General features: G+C 37.2%; 1 protein-coding gene across 1 annotated transcript in view; it reads left to right on the top strand.

Moving 5' to 3' along the window:
- DCC (DCC netrin 1 receptor) overlaps positions 1-13,272 on the top strand; it is a 1,113,394-nt gene that overhangs the window by 649,416 nt on the left and 450,706 nt on the right. Inside the window, exon 9 of the mRNA XM_007935560.2 lies at positions 4,640-4,794. Within this exon, the coding sequence (XP_007933751.2) occupies positions 4,640-4,794 (155 nt within the window). The remainder of the gene's footprint in view (positions 1-4,639; positions 4,795-13,272) is intronic.

Genomic DNA, 13,272 nt, shown 5'->3' with positions numbered 1-13,272 from the left:
AGTCTAGGAACAGCATCAGCATGTGTTTGGAAGAGGGACTTATAGTGGTCCTGAGAACGTGTTTGCATAGTAAGCCCACTGTGCTTGCTTGGGTTGTATTGTACAGATCAATACCACAGAAGCCTTTTGTAAAGGTGCTTTTGTTCACACTCCATGTAAAATTGAGTAGCTGTAAATTTCCCATGTCAAAAGATAGAATTTTTTCTTGTAACTAATAATAATTAGGGATAGAAATGGCTATCCCCACTTATAATGTACAGTATCCATTTTTATATGTAAATGATACTTTTAGTATATAGTCTTGGGCATGCTTACTTGGGTTTGCTTAAAATAAGGCATGCCAATATTTTCTTGCCTTTTTTTCTTTGAAGAATGTCTGTTCCATAGGTTTTTGGCACCATGCCCTATAACATAGTTATTTCATCTGAATTATCTATTATTATAAGAATAAAGTGCATTTAATAGCTTTCTTTCCTTATGTTGTTGTTGTTGTTATGTGCCGTCGAGTCAGCCCTGACTCATAGCGACCCCTCCTTGGGTTTCCCAGGCAGTATCACTACGGAAGTAGGATTGCCCAACCTTCCTTCCGAGACCTAAAAATCTGAGTATGCTAATCTGACCTTTGATGACAACTATGTTGCTTGAAAGTGTAGAAAAGATATCACAAACTGATTCATAGCAGATGTCAAGCAAAATCATTCTCACAGAAGTTTCCAGATGGCCACTGTTCCTCCCTTCCTTCCCTCTGGACCTCATGTCTTCTACTTTTCGTGTGCATGATCCAAACGGGCTCCTCTTTTCCTCATTGTTGGTTGAAACTCCAAGTTTCATTCTTAACTTTGATACCCAGGAACTGTGAATCCTTGAAAAACACCATATATTGTCTTTGAAAAATAAGGGTAATAACCATACATCAAAGGGCTAGATAAGGAAGCTTATGGAAGGAAGGTTGGGCAATCTACTTTCGTAGTGATACCGCCTCAGAATCCCAAGGAGGGGTTGCTATGAGTTGGGGCCAACTTGACGGCACATAACAACAACAACAACATAGAAGTTCCTTTGGAAAAAGGAAATAAATATGATACAAAAATTGCAACACCAGTGTACTTAATCTTAGTGAACTACTGCTAGCCGTACAATCTTCAGTTAAGTAGAGGGTTTAAATCATGAAGATTATCTGATTAAAAAAAAACAGCTCATTGGTATCAGTCATCTTAGTTTGGTAGACTATGGTAGCATTCCATGTAGTGTATGGGAGCATTAGGTGATGTCTTACCCTTGCCTACTGTAGGTTACTATTGTGTACCACCCGATCCCTTCCCTTTGAGATGACACAATTCAGCCTTCTGTTAACTTGATTCTGTAGTTCTTACCTACTACCACCCAACCACTGCCACTGAGTCAATTCCAATTCATAGTGACCCTATGGGACACTGTAGAACTGCCCCCACAGGGTTTCCAAGGCTGTAAATCTTTATGGAGGCAGGCTGCCTCATCATTCTCCAATGGAGCAGCTGGTGGGTTTGAAGTACCAACATTTTGGTCAGCAGCCGAATTCTTTAACCACTGCATTACCAGACATTTCTGTAGTCCTAAAGGAATCCCCAAATCCCAGGTTCTATCCAGATTCATATTGGGTCTATTTTTTAATTACTACCAGTACTTCTTAAAATAATGCTAACTGCTGTAACAGATGAGTCTTGACATATAAATCCCATTGCTGTTGAGTCGATTCTGACTTGTAGTGACCCTATAGTACAGAGAAGAACTGCCCCATGGAGTTTTGAAGGCCATGATTGTTACAGAAGCTGACTGCCGTATCTGTCTCTCACAGAGTGACTGACAGGCTCAAACTGCTAACTTTTTTGGTCAGCACTGTACCACCAGGCACCTTAAGTTCTAATATATATAGATATATATGGGGCTCAAATCTATAGATTATTTCTGACTCTAAAGTATAAAATAAGGTGGTCCTGATGGACAGATAATTCTTCTCCAGCTCTTCTCCAGAATTCTTGCAAATGTTGGCTCCTCCATTGTTGATATATGGCTCCCAAATTTGCCATCAGTGCTGGCCTCAAACCCACAAGTGGAGAAAGAGAGCACAGAGGATTACACTTGTGAGGTTTTTCTAAGCCAGGCCCGAAATCTCCACACATCACTTTCATTCCCAGTCATTGGTTAGAATGTCACATGACCTCATATTAATGCCAGAGAGATTGGGAAATATAGTCTAGCACATGAAGAAGAAGTAGGTTTGAAGACCAACCAAAAAATCTCTGCTATTCCACCATATAAATGGTGCCCATATGCCCAGGAATCACCTTTCCCTCTCTTAAGAATTTTGCTCTTATTTTTCTTCTTGAAACCCTAATTGCAGAAAAGTAGATTGCACTAAAGCATCTCCAAAGCAAAAAAGGAAATGAAGGAAGGGCCGAAAGAAAGAAGGAAGGGAGGGAGGGAGGCAGTCATGCATTATTACAATGGACATGTAATTGCACTGAGATACAAGTGATATTATCTGGAAATAGAAATCTTAAGAAAGGGAATATACTCCTGACCATATATAAGTTTCACAAATGGTATTTCTACATACATATTTATATGTGCTATAAAACAAAACACACACACACACACACACACACACACAAACCTCAATGTCATCGAGTCAACTCTGACTCATAGCAACCCGCTTTGGGTTTCCGGAGCAGTAAATCTTTACTGAAGTAGATTGCCCAGTCCTCCTTCCATGGAGTGGTTGGAGGGTTTGACCGTGAACCTTCTGGTTATCAGTCAAATGCCTTAGGCACTACGCCACCAGAGCTCCTTACGTGCTATAAGAATGTCCATATATATAATAGAGCTAACAGAGCAGTTAAAATAATTTCTTAGTCACATCCAAACACCCTGCTGGAGTGAGTCACTGGGCCAATGGACTCAGGACCATGGTGGCAGGGGACATCAAGCTCAATAGGCATAAAATACTACACAAAAATGTTTTTCTACATCCTACTTTGCTGAGTATTGACTAGGGTCTTAAAAGCTTGCAAGCAGCCATCCAATATGGAATAATTGGTGTCCCTTCATCTGGAGCAAAGAAGAATAATAAAAAACCAAAGACACTTGGAAGCAATTAGTCTAAGAGACTAGTGGACCATGCAGACCTCAGCCTACATGACTCTGAGACCAGAAGAACTACATGGGGACTGGCTACCACTGTTAACCACTCAGAAAGGGATCAAAACAGGAGTTCCTGGATAGAGTGGGAGGAAAATGTGGAACAAAACTCAAAATCATAAAAAAAAAAAAAAAAAAGTCTCACTGGTCTAATAGAAACTAGTGAAACCCCCAAGACTATGGCCCCTAGCCACCTTTTGGGTTTAAAACTAAACTCACTCCCATGGCTTCCAGCCACACATAGACAGGCATATAAGGTAAACATTTACACCAGGTAGGTACACTCCTTAGAATGATCAATCATGGAAGATGAGAAGGGCAGTATTTGCACAGAGATAGCTCAGAGTGCAAAAATGCATAGGAAAGAAGGACAGGGAAAAAGTATCCACAAGGAGGAAGTGGGAAGAGAGCTGTTACATTATGACGTTGGCAATCAATGTCATGAAACAAAATATGTATGAACTGTTGAATGCTCTGCAATCTTTCACCCAAATCACAATTCAAAAAAAAAAAAAGGAAAGAAAGAAATAGTTGAATAGTTTAGAAGGAATCCTTCTTCACCAAGTTCGATCACTCATATGTTAAGATTTATTAAGATATAAATTAAGATTTATATATCATATAAATATCTAGACTCATGTGTGTGTTTGAAGAATAGTATTTAATGTTTCTCAAATATCATCATCCATATCCATATATTTTGTCTTCTATTAATATGTACTCTAAAACTTGCTATGAACAAAAAAACAAGCAGTTTGTTTGCAGCCACTGGGGAATTTTTTAATTGGTAAAGGAACTGAACCCAAGTAAAGTGGGCTGAAGAACAAAGAAGTAAGTAGCATGTGTTGCTGTTTCTTCTCACGCAGAAGGGAATCTTCTTCCTTCACTAATTGCACTTAAAGTAACCACAGGAGCTCGAGCTCCCATACATACCAACACTTAGCATCTGCGTTTTCCTTTCTCTACAATGAAACAAAATGCATAAATGCATTTGTTGGCAATACTGACAAAGCCCGATTTGTGGAATAATTGAAACCTTGATTTCTGTCATTAGCTGGATGTTTACAAAATGCATCTTCCTGTCTACATTCCAGATGTTTCTTCTTATTTAATAGGTCTTTGTTTGTCATAAGTTGTGAATTCTAAGTTGTGAAGTGTCGATGGAAAAGACTTTAGCTTGCAAGTTTCACTGAGGATGGCACGAACTTGAACTCCCCAGGATCTTTGCAATATTTTTTGTAGGCCCTTCCAATCAGTTATTCCCCATAGTAAGCCTCAGAGATCTTGGATTACATCCCAGGACAAAATAAAGTGAGTTAGCAACCTTTGTGTCTACCTCACTACTCTTGTAAATGAAATGAAAGTTTTCACTAAATGTATTTATTTTGAAATAATCTTATCCTGCACATTTTATTTCAGTATTCATTTTGAAATAATCTTTTCCATAACTTTTATTTCCCAGGGAACGAGCATTGAATACATCCCAGCCTGGGTCCCTTCAGCTTACTGTGGGAAATCTGAAGCCAGAAGCCATGTACACCTTCCGAGTTGTGGCCTATAATGAATGGGGGCCAGGAGAAAGTTCTCAACCCATCAAGGTGGCTACTCAGCCTGAGTGTAAGTATGAAAGAGGAAGGGCAGTATTTAGAAAGTAGTGGTTTTTGTCTGTAATATCCTTGATTCCTCTCAGAGAACTTTATTGAAGTGACAAAATGGACAATTCTAAAGCAACATATTTAACTCAAAAATCTTTGAATGAAAAACAACTTATTGAACAAAATGGGCTCCTCACATCAGCCTTGTCTCCATGAGGTCAAGATAACTAATAAAGAACTAATCCATCCATGCAGTCTACATATTCACTTCCTAAAAAATTACTTACTCTGCCTGACAAACTGCTTCATTGTTATCGGGTTTCAGCCTCCTCCATTGATTTTTCAGAGTTTATTTATTAAGAGTGTAACATCTGTCCTAGAGTGAAGATTCATACTCTGTAAAAGTAAAATTAAAAGATTTATTGAAAGTCCAGAGATGGGTGGGGCTGGGAAAAGGTCTACATTCACCGAGTGAAGATGGCTGCTCTGCCAGACAAGAAAGAGGGCAACATATTTAGACAATTAAAGCGAGAACTAAAGCTGCAAAATCATGATTGGCTGAAAGATAATCAGAGGAGTTGAAAGCAGGATATCATAGAGTGGTGACTTAGTGGAGACCGGTGGATAATATAAAGGTGGGATTACATGATTGATAAAAGGTACATAATTATAAGCACATGAGCTCTCCAGTTAATTAGAGGATGGTCACAGGACAGCTTTTTCTGGAAACCTGTTTTTAAAATTGCTTCCTCAATCATGCTTATTCCTGGGGGTCCATTGTACAGAAGGTTTATGGATAATGCTGTGCATCAGGACCCGTCAGGCATTGGCTGTTGCATTCTGCATATGTTAAGCATAGAGGAAAGACCCCCTGGGAATATCACATGATATACTGCATCTGTCAGAACACAGATGAAAGACTCTGTGAATAACCTATCACAGTCTGAATCTACCAAACTAAAAAGAAGAAAAATGTTTCCTTCACAGTATAGGTTTTATGTCAGTACAGAGGTTAGAGAAGCTACTATCAACAGAGGTGGTTTTAAAATTCAACATAGATTCCAGTCTCATGTGAAGACTTAAGACAGACAGAAGGCTTTTCTTTCAGGCTGCTCTATTTACACATACCAACTGATTTTAGACTCTCAAAAATTTTCCCTCCTTTTGATCAAGGATTCCTGTGAAATTCTTTGATCAAACACAAGATGATTCTTTCACATGGACTCTTTCATTCCAAATTCCTTTTGGATGGCCACTTGCTTAGCATTAAGTATTTAAGATGCTGGATACCTTTCTCTGAATGGCTGGGCACTATCCACTGTGTTCATCATGCTTAGTTTTAGTACCAAGTCTTTCAGTGATCCTTTTGGAAATGGTTTGGAGTAATGCCACATTAGGGGAACTACTTGGTTGTTATGTAATTAAGAAGTCTTTAAAGGAAAGGCTTAAGTCCAATAGGTTTCTTTAAGGTACATGAGTCATTTAATTGGTAATATGTTGGTTCTCTGGGTCAAGGCATTGGCAGTAATATTTATACAACCTTTAATTATTCCTATTATAAAGACAATAAACATGACTATCCTAACTTCAACTAACAAAGTTAATCTAATCAAAAATCCTATACTTTTTGGTAACTGGAAGAAAGGAGAAATATGAAGCCAGGTAGCTGTTTGGCAGGTCTGTTGTATGTCCTTTTCCACTTCATTTGAGGTATTTACCCAAATACAACAGGAGGTATTTGTGATAGCACACATTCTATCTTTTTGTGCTAACTGAAAATCCAGTACAATTTTATTGTCCAGGATTACTTCTGCAAGGGAATTTAAGGATTTGTGTTGGGCTCCTCGTGAGTTGGCAATATCATCAGCTATTCTTTCCATAGTGATACATTCTGGATAGCATGCTCTCAATCAGTGGTAAGATAGCAAACACAATATGAAGCAGTATATAAAGTCCAAGGATTTTATCTCTACTCATGTGATCTTGTTCTGTAATCATGGGCTGAGCTGTCTACTTCTCATGTAGTCATCTTCTTCTCCCATTAGGCTGGGTGAACTTAAGTTTAAACTTGTCCATGGGCTGGACAGTTCACCCAGGAGTTGCAACCTTCTTTAACTGGGAGAGATGAATCATCGATAATTTGGCAGCACAGGGATTGGTTAAAAGAAGTAAGGCCCTTTCAACAAGGCTTGAGAGAATATTTTAGTTGATATGTTTTCCAGGACACATAGTCTCTAGGTTGGATTGGTGGGGCAGAGGCCTCAGCACTTTCACTTTCATCAAAAGCCTTCTTGACTTAGGAGTTATGAATCTTAACACAATGAATTAAAGCTTGACAATATTTCAAAAGACTAGTTCAGGTTAAAGTAGAATCTACTATAGCTAGCATATGAGGATTAAGAGTCCTCCAGTGACAATTTCATGAAGTGTTAACTTATGTGGTCTAAAAGAAGTGGACCTTAAATTTAACAGTACAAGAGGAAGTACCCAGATCCAAAAGTGTAAAAAGGCAGAAATTTTGGCTAATTGATTATTTAAGATTCCACTAGTCCTTTTCACAAGGCCAGAACACTGTGGGTGATAGAGACAATGGAGTCTCTGATCAACAGGAATGATTGTGCACACTTCCTTTATGACTTGGCCAGTAAAATGAGCACCACTGTCATTACACAGGATTTTTGGAGCTTTCCATGTAGGAACAATATTTTCCAAAAATGTCTTTGCCACAAAAGTGTCAGTGGCTTTATGTCTAGGAAAGTATTCAACCCAATGAAAAAAACTATACACAATTATTAAGACATCCTTATAACCATTGGAAAGAGGAAATTGTACAAGGCCAATTTGACATTTGAGCATAGGCCCATTAAAAAAAAAAAAGAAAACCTCATTGTCATCAAGTCATTTCTGACTCATAGCAAACCCTCCTTGAATTTCCAAGGGGGTATCTCTATGGAAGTAGATTGCTCAACCTTCCTTCTGAGGAGTGGCTGGTGAGTTTGAACCACCAGCCTTCTGGTTAACAGTCGAATGCCATAGGCACTACACCACCAGAGCTCTTATAGGACCATTAGGGAGAAGAAATATCCCAGGTGAAGTTAGACAAGGACAACATAAGTTATATCAGGAACAGACTAAATAGGATTTAACTACATAGTCAGCGCACTCCACAAATGTGTTCATTATATTTTTTCATTGGGTCAGTCAGCTTGTCTCTGCTCTGGTGATCTAAAGAGTGCAGGGCTAGAGCCAGAAACACTTGTAAAAATTTTGGTATATCAAGCTTGTCATTGTGTCCTTAAAACATGTAATTTTTCTATTTATTTGGCCACCCTCCTTTCTCCAAGTCTCTTGTTCCTTTGGGAGCTTGAATTTGAGGAGCTACTAAATTATGCAAAAGCTAGCACTTTTTATTTGGGTCTCACTCAAATTCTTAGTCCCATTATAGCCTAGCCTCTAGGGTTAAAACGCTTACAAATTTCATAACCAGTGAGAGAGCCTTTAATGATATTGCTGATGTCATCGAAATTAATGGAGACAAAGAAGGTAGACATGTGAGACAGGAGGCATGGCATAGCATGGCATAGCAGGCCTTCTCGGTAAAATGACCCCGCAAGTACTTTCACATATGGGTGACTAAGTCTTATAAATTTAAGTGGACATATTAATAAACATTATTAGTAATAAAATTTTGTAACAACAGTGACAACACTAGCTTGCCCTGTGGTCTAAACCACAAATTAGTAATTGTGTCTTGCTTGCAAGCTAAGTCATTGTAAACTTCAATTTCAGATTCAGGGGCCAGGTATCGATGGGGGTATAAAAATCTTAGAGCTGCTTGGAGGTCTAGTCTGTTACTTATAATATTATCATATGTAGGAGCCTTATCATTCACTTCTTTTTCACCCAAAGGAACTTTGGTGAAAAGGGTGATGAACACTTGAGACACAGTCCTTTTTGTAACTGAACCAGCCAATTTCCTTTAATTTTTTTCAGTATAAGGAAAATATTTAGGTTGGTGAGCCTAGATTTTTATCACAGCAATCTCAGAGTGGAGCAAATTGGCTTCTAGGAGGTCCAGCACTAGAGGATCATTTTTAAGTGTGTTCTAGATAATGTGAGTAACCCTCTCTTTTTCCATAGTACCCCAAAATCATGGGCAACCAAGAAGATATTTCAAGTCAATATAAGCCAGTTTTCAATGTTTTGTGATTGTAAGCAAAGTTTTGTGTTGTGTTGAAGTAACTTCAGGGAGAAGGCAAATTTCCAGGACTTCTATAGAAGTAGTAACAGCATATCCTTCCTGGTAATGTGGGATGATGGGATCATGTTTAAGATAAGAATTACAACAGAACTAATTTGAGGTTGGAAAGATGGGTTTCTTATAAAGCCTCTCTGAGTGACAGAAGCTGTTCAGTGAGATCTAAACAACTATGAGTTTGGAAGTTGTCATCATTTAGAGGAGGTAACAATGTAACTGGGTGTAAAGAAGTTATTGTGCATAACTTGATATTAAAGGCTTTTCAGAGAAGAAGTTCATAAGAAATCTACCTACTAGCTGAAAGATGTTTAGTTAAGCTTGAATTTAAAAAGCATGGAAGACATAGACATCGAGGAAATCCCCCAAAACTATATCTGTAGTGTTCTTGACTAGTTTTGTAGTCGCAGCAAATGCCCTAAGACACAAAGGGTAGCCCTGGGCAACTGTACCTAAGTGGATACTATAATAACCTATAGAAATAAAATAAGAAATATAATAACACATAGGAATATGGATAATGAAGACAGGAGAAGAATTCATGCCTTCAAATTGTAGTGTTGGCAAAGAGTGCTGAAAATGCCATGGACTGCCACACAAAAATAAATAAATAAATAAATTTGTCTTAGAAGAAGTACAGCTGGAAATCTCCTTAGAAGCAAAAATGGCCAGACTTCTTCTCACATACTTTGGTCATGTGTCAGGAGGGACCTGTCCCTGAAGAAGGATATTATGCTTCGTAAAGTAGAGGGTCAACTAAGAAGGGAAAGACCCTCAATGATTGCCACTGTGGCTATAACAATGGGCTCAAGCATAGCAAAGATTATGAGGATTGTGCAGGACCAGGCACCATTTTGCTCTCTTGGACCTAGAGTCATTATGAGTTGGATCCAACTCAATGACATCTAACAAAAACACTATAGTTTCCTTTTTGGAGAGTCAATAGTCATTCCTTTTGCTGAGACTGTATGGTCCAAATATTTTATAGAATATTGGGAATATTGTAACTCTCCTGTGGATTCCTTATGACCACTAGCAGCTAAATGATGTAAAAGCAGAACACTATTAACAAGCCAAGATTATTGAGAATCTGAGCATAGTAAGAGGTCTTTTTCATGGTGTAGTAAGGTGGACTAGTGAGTGAATTGTTAGAGTTGCAAATTGGCATGTAAAAAATTGAGAAAAATATGTGGGCCATTTTGTAAAGTTTGGGGGCATGACAGTTCATATATATTGTTTATCTTCTCATGTGAAATTGAATAAATATTGAGTATAGGATTGTGCAAAGAGCTCTGGTGGTGTAGTGGTTAAAGCATTTGGCTGCTAACCAAAAGGTAGGTGATTGGAGCCCACCCCATGCTCCATGGAAGAAAGATGAGGCAGTCTACTTTTATAAAGATTTACTGCTTTGAAAAACATATGAAACAGTTCTACTCTGTCCTGTAAGTTTGCAAAGAGTCAGACTTGATTTGGTGGCCGTGGGTAGCCTTTCTTAGTTTTCTTTTTCAGGGTATACTTGGATACTTTTGGTAGAGGCTTAGAAGTGTCAATATGAATTTAAAATGATCTGTTGACAAAATGTGGCCACCATCCATGGAGGTTATAATCTGGAGAGTTTTGGGAACTGAAGATAGCTTGTTAACAAAGGAAGAAGGAATAGAGGAGGTTTCTTTTAATTTTGGTTACAGCATGGAGGAAACAAACATCTTCCTCTCCCTTTCTTCTCTGTCATATGTCTCTTAAAAAAAAAAAAAAAAAGAAAAGAAAAGAAACACTACCATCATGTCATTCCTGACTCATAGTGATCCCTCCTTGGGTTTTAAAAGGTGGTATTTCTATGGAAGTAGATTACCCAATCTTCCTTCCAATTTTGATTCATGGAAAAAAATATATAGAAACTACAAAGTCTCAGATGCCTCCCCTCAGCATACACACTTTCTCCTGTTAGTAATATCTTGCATTAGTGGTGTCATTTGATGAACCAATATTGATACATTATTATTAACTTAAGTCCATAGTTTGCATTAGAGTTCATTCTTTGTTAAACACTTCTGTGATTTTTGACAAATGCATAATATCATTTTTCTACCATTACAATATCATGCAGAGTAGTTTCACTACCCATAAAGTTCCCTAGGTTTCACCTGTCCATCTTTCCTCTCAATTTGATTCAATAACTTATATCATAGTATTAAGCTAAATGATCAAAAAGTAAAGGACCTGGGTATTCTTTGACCAAGTTCCATGATTGCAGCTTTTATAAGGGAATGCCATACTCCTATGCAAATAGCGTGCTCCATGTTTGTTTGCCAACTGTGCCTTCCCCTCCAAAAGGTAATTTTGTAAGTGAGCTATGCTAATTTTTTTATAGCAACATTTATTAAAATAAAAATAGCATAGCACACTTACAAAAAATACCTGTTGTGGTGGAGAAGGTGAGGTTGGCAAACTAATGTAGATCTGCACTTTTTTTTTTTTTTTTTTACATAAAATTACACTTGAAAACTACATATTTCAAAAATATTTCTGCATCTTATACAATTTTGATTTTCCACATCAATTTCTAATGTTGTTTGAAAAGATCAATAACTGATGGTTGCTTTTGCTAGCTTTATTTTGTTTATTTATTTTTTAAATTGATACAATAAAACTAAATGCAGCTAACAGCTGTTTGTAATAAATGGCCTTATTTTAGAAATCTCATTGCATCTACTCCATTTTTGAAAAAATCAATAATGCTCTTTTGTTTTCATTCTTGTTTTATTTTAAACTATGCTTACATTTATAATTACCTCAAATGATTTTGGAAGAAGGCAAAATAGAAAGTAAGTAGATATAGTTTCATTGGTAAGTGTGAGAAATATTTGGACTACTTCACTTCTTGAATATTTTGAATGGGGTTGTTGACAAAGAGAGAGCATGATTTGCTTTTGCAGACCAGGTGCTTGCTCTACCATGCTCTACCTTTTGCAAAATCTCCGTTCTTCCTTCTTAGCAGTCTTCAAAGACAAGATGATAACAAATTGGAATGGAGTGTTTAGTGGGAAGAAGAGGAGGAGTGAGTCATACAAATCTTGTAAGTTTTTGCTTCGGCAATTAAATCTAAATTAGCATCTTCAAAAGCATAGAAAAATACAGGTTGGAGGCAGTTATTAGGCAATAGAAGCTCCTAGGCTGGAGTGACTACATAATAGCGGGGCCACTACAAAATGAAAATGCAGAACATCTTTTTCACATATTATTAAGAATTTCAAGACAATGAAAGCAGAGAATTAAGCCAAAATCCTTGGAGGGCTACTCACTGTGTGTGGTTCTTCTAAAGGCAGGACCCTTACACTGATATACACCCATGGTGTTGACCTTCTCAGGTGATGGATGTTTTGTTGTTGCTTGGATTTCAGTCATTGGATAATGTGTCTTTCTACTTCTTAATGTTTATATTAACATAACCTTTGAATCATCAGAATTTTTTGTTGACTTACTTTTCATGCTTTGCATATTATAATCAATGAATTTTTATGAATATTTGGTATTTTGAATCAATAAATTAAAAAAACTGAGTCAAAATATGTATTTTGAAAAATTTTATGAACTGTGTTAAATAGAGACTGTCAGTTTAAAAGCCCATCAAAAATTGCATAAAATTTTTTCTTTATTCAGGTTTCTAATATTAGAATGTATAATTTTAAAAGCATGTTCATTTTCAGACGATCCAATTTCTATGGATTATCTGAATTCTTTGCTTCCTAATCCACCTATATTATCCCTAGAAGTGTTTTAATATATTTTTCAGGGCTAGCTGACCATAATTATATTGTATTTCTGATAAAATTCATAGGTAGTCAGCCATGCTTTCTCAGACTAAGAAAGATTTCTGTTTCTATCACAACCACTGTTCCTAAATATCCAGCTTAAAAAAGCACTTTTTTTTCCTCAATTGTTTTATGCCAAAATTTCTAAGCCAAGGGATAAGGCAGTACTTAACATTTTGACACTGATAAATCATAATGTCACATCTTATTAAAAAAAAAAAAAAAAAAAAAACTTATAACATGTTCTACCATTCTTAATGTAACTAATTAAAAAAAGAAAACAGGGAGGCGGGGCAAGATGGCGGACTAGGCAGAAGGATTGCACAGACCCTCTTCAACAAAGAAAAGGGAAACCAATAAATACAGACACAGAAGATAATCTTGGACCCCTGAGCCTTGAAGGAAAGGATGCAGATTTGGACTAAACCCCAAC

The sequence above is a fragment of the Orycteropus afer genome, unplaced genomic scaffold (genome assembly GCF_000298275.1).
Source record: "Orycteropus afer afer isolate SDZICR_OR568_19922 unplaced genomic scaffold, OryAfe1.0 scaffold00029, whole genome shotgun sequence".
NCBI classification, from domain to species: domain Eukaryota; kingdom Metazoa; phylum Chordata; class Mammalia; order Tubulidentata; family Orycteropodidae; genus Orycteropus; species Orycteropus afer.
Note: the sequence above shows the minus strand (reverse complement) of the source record. Positions and strands in the feature narration are given on the sequence as shown.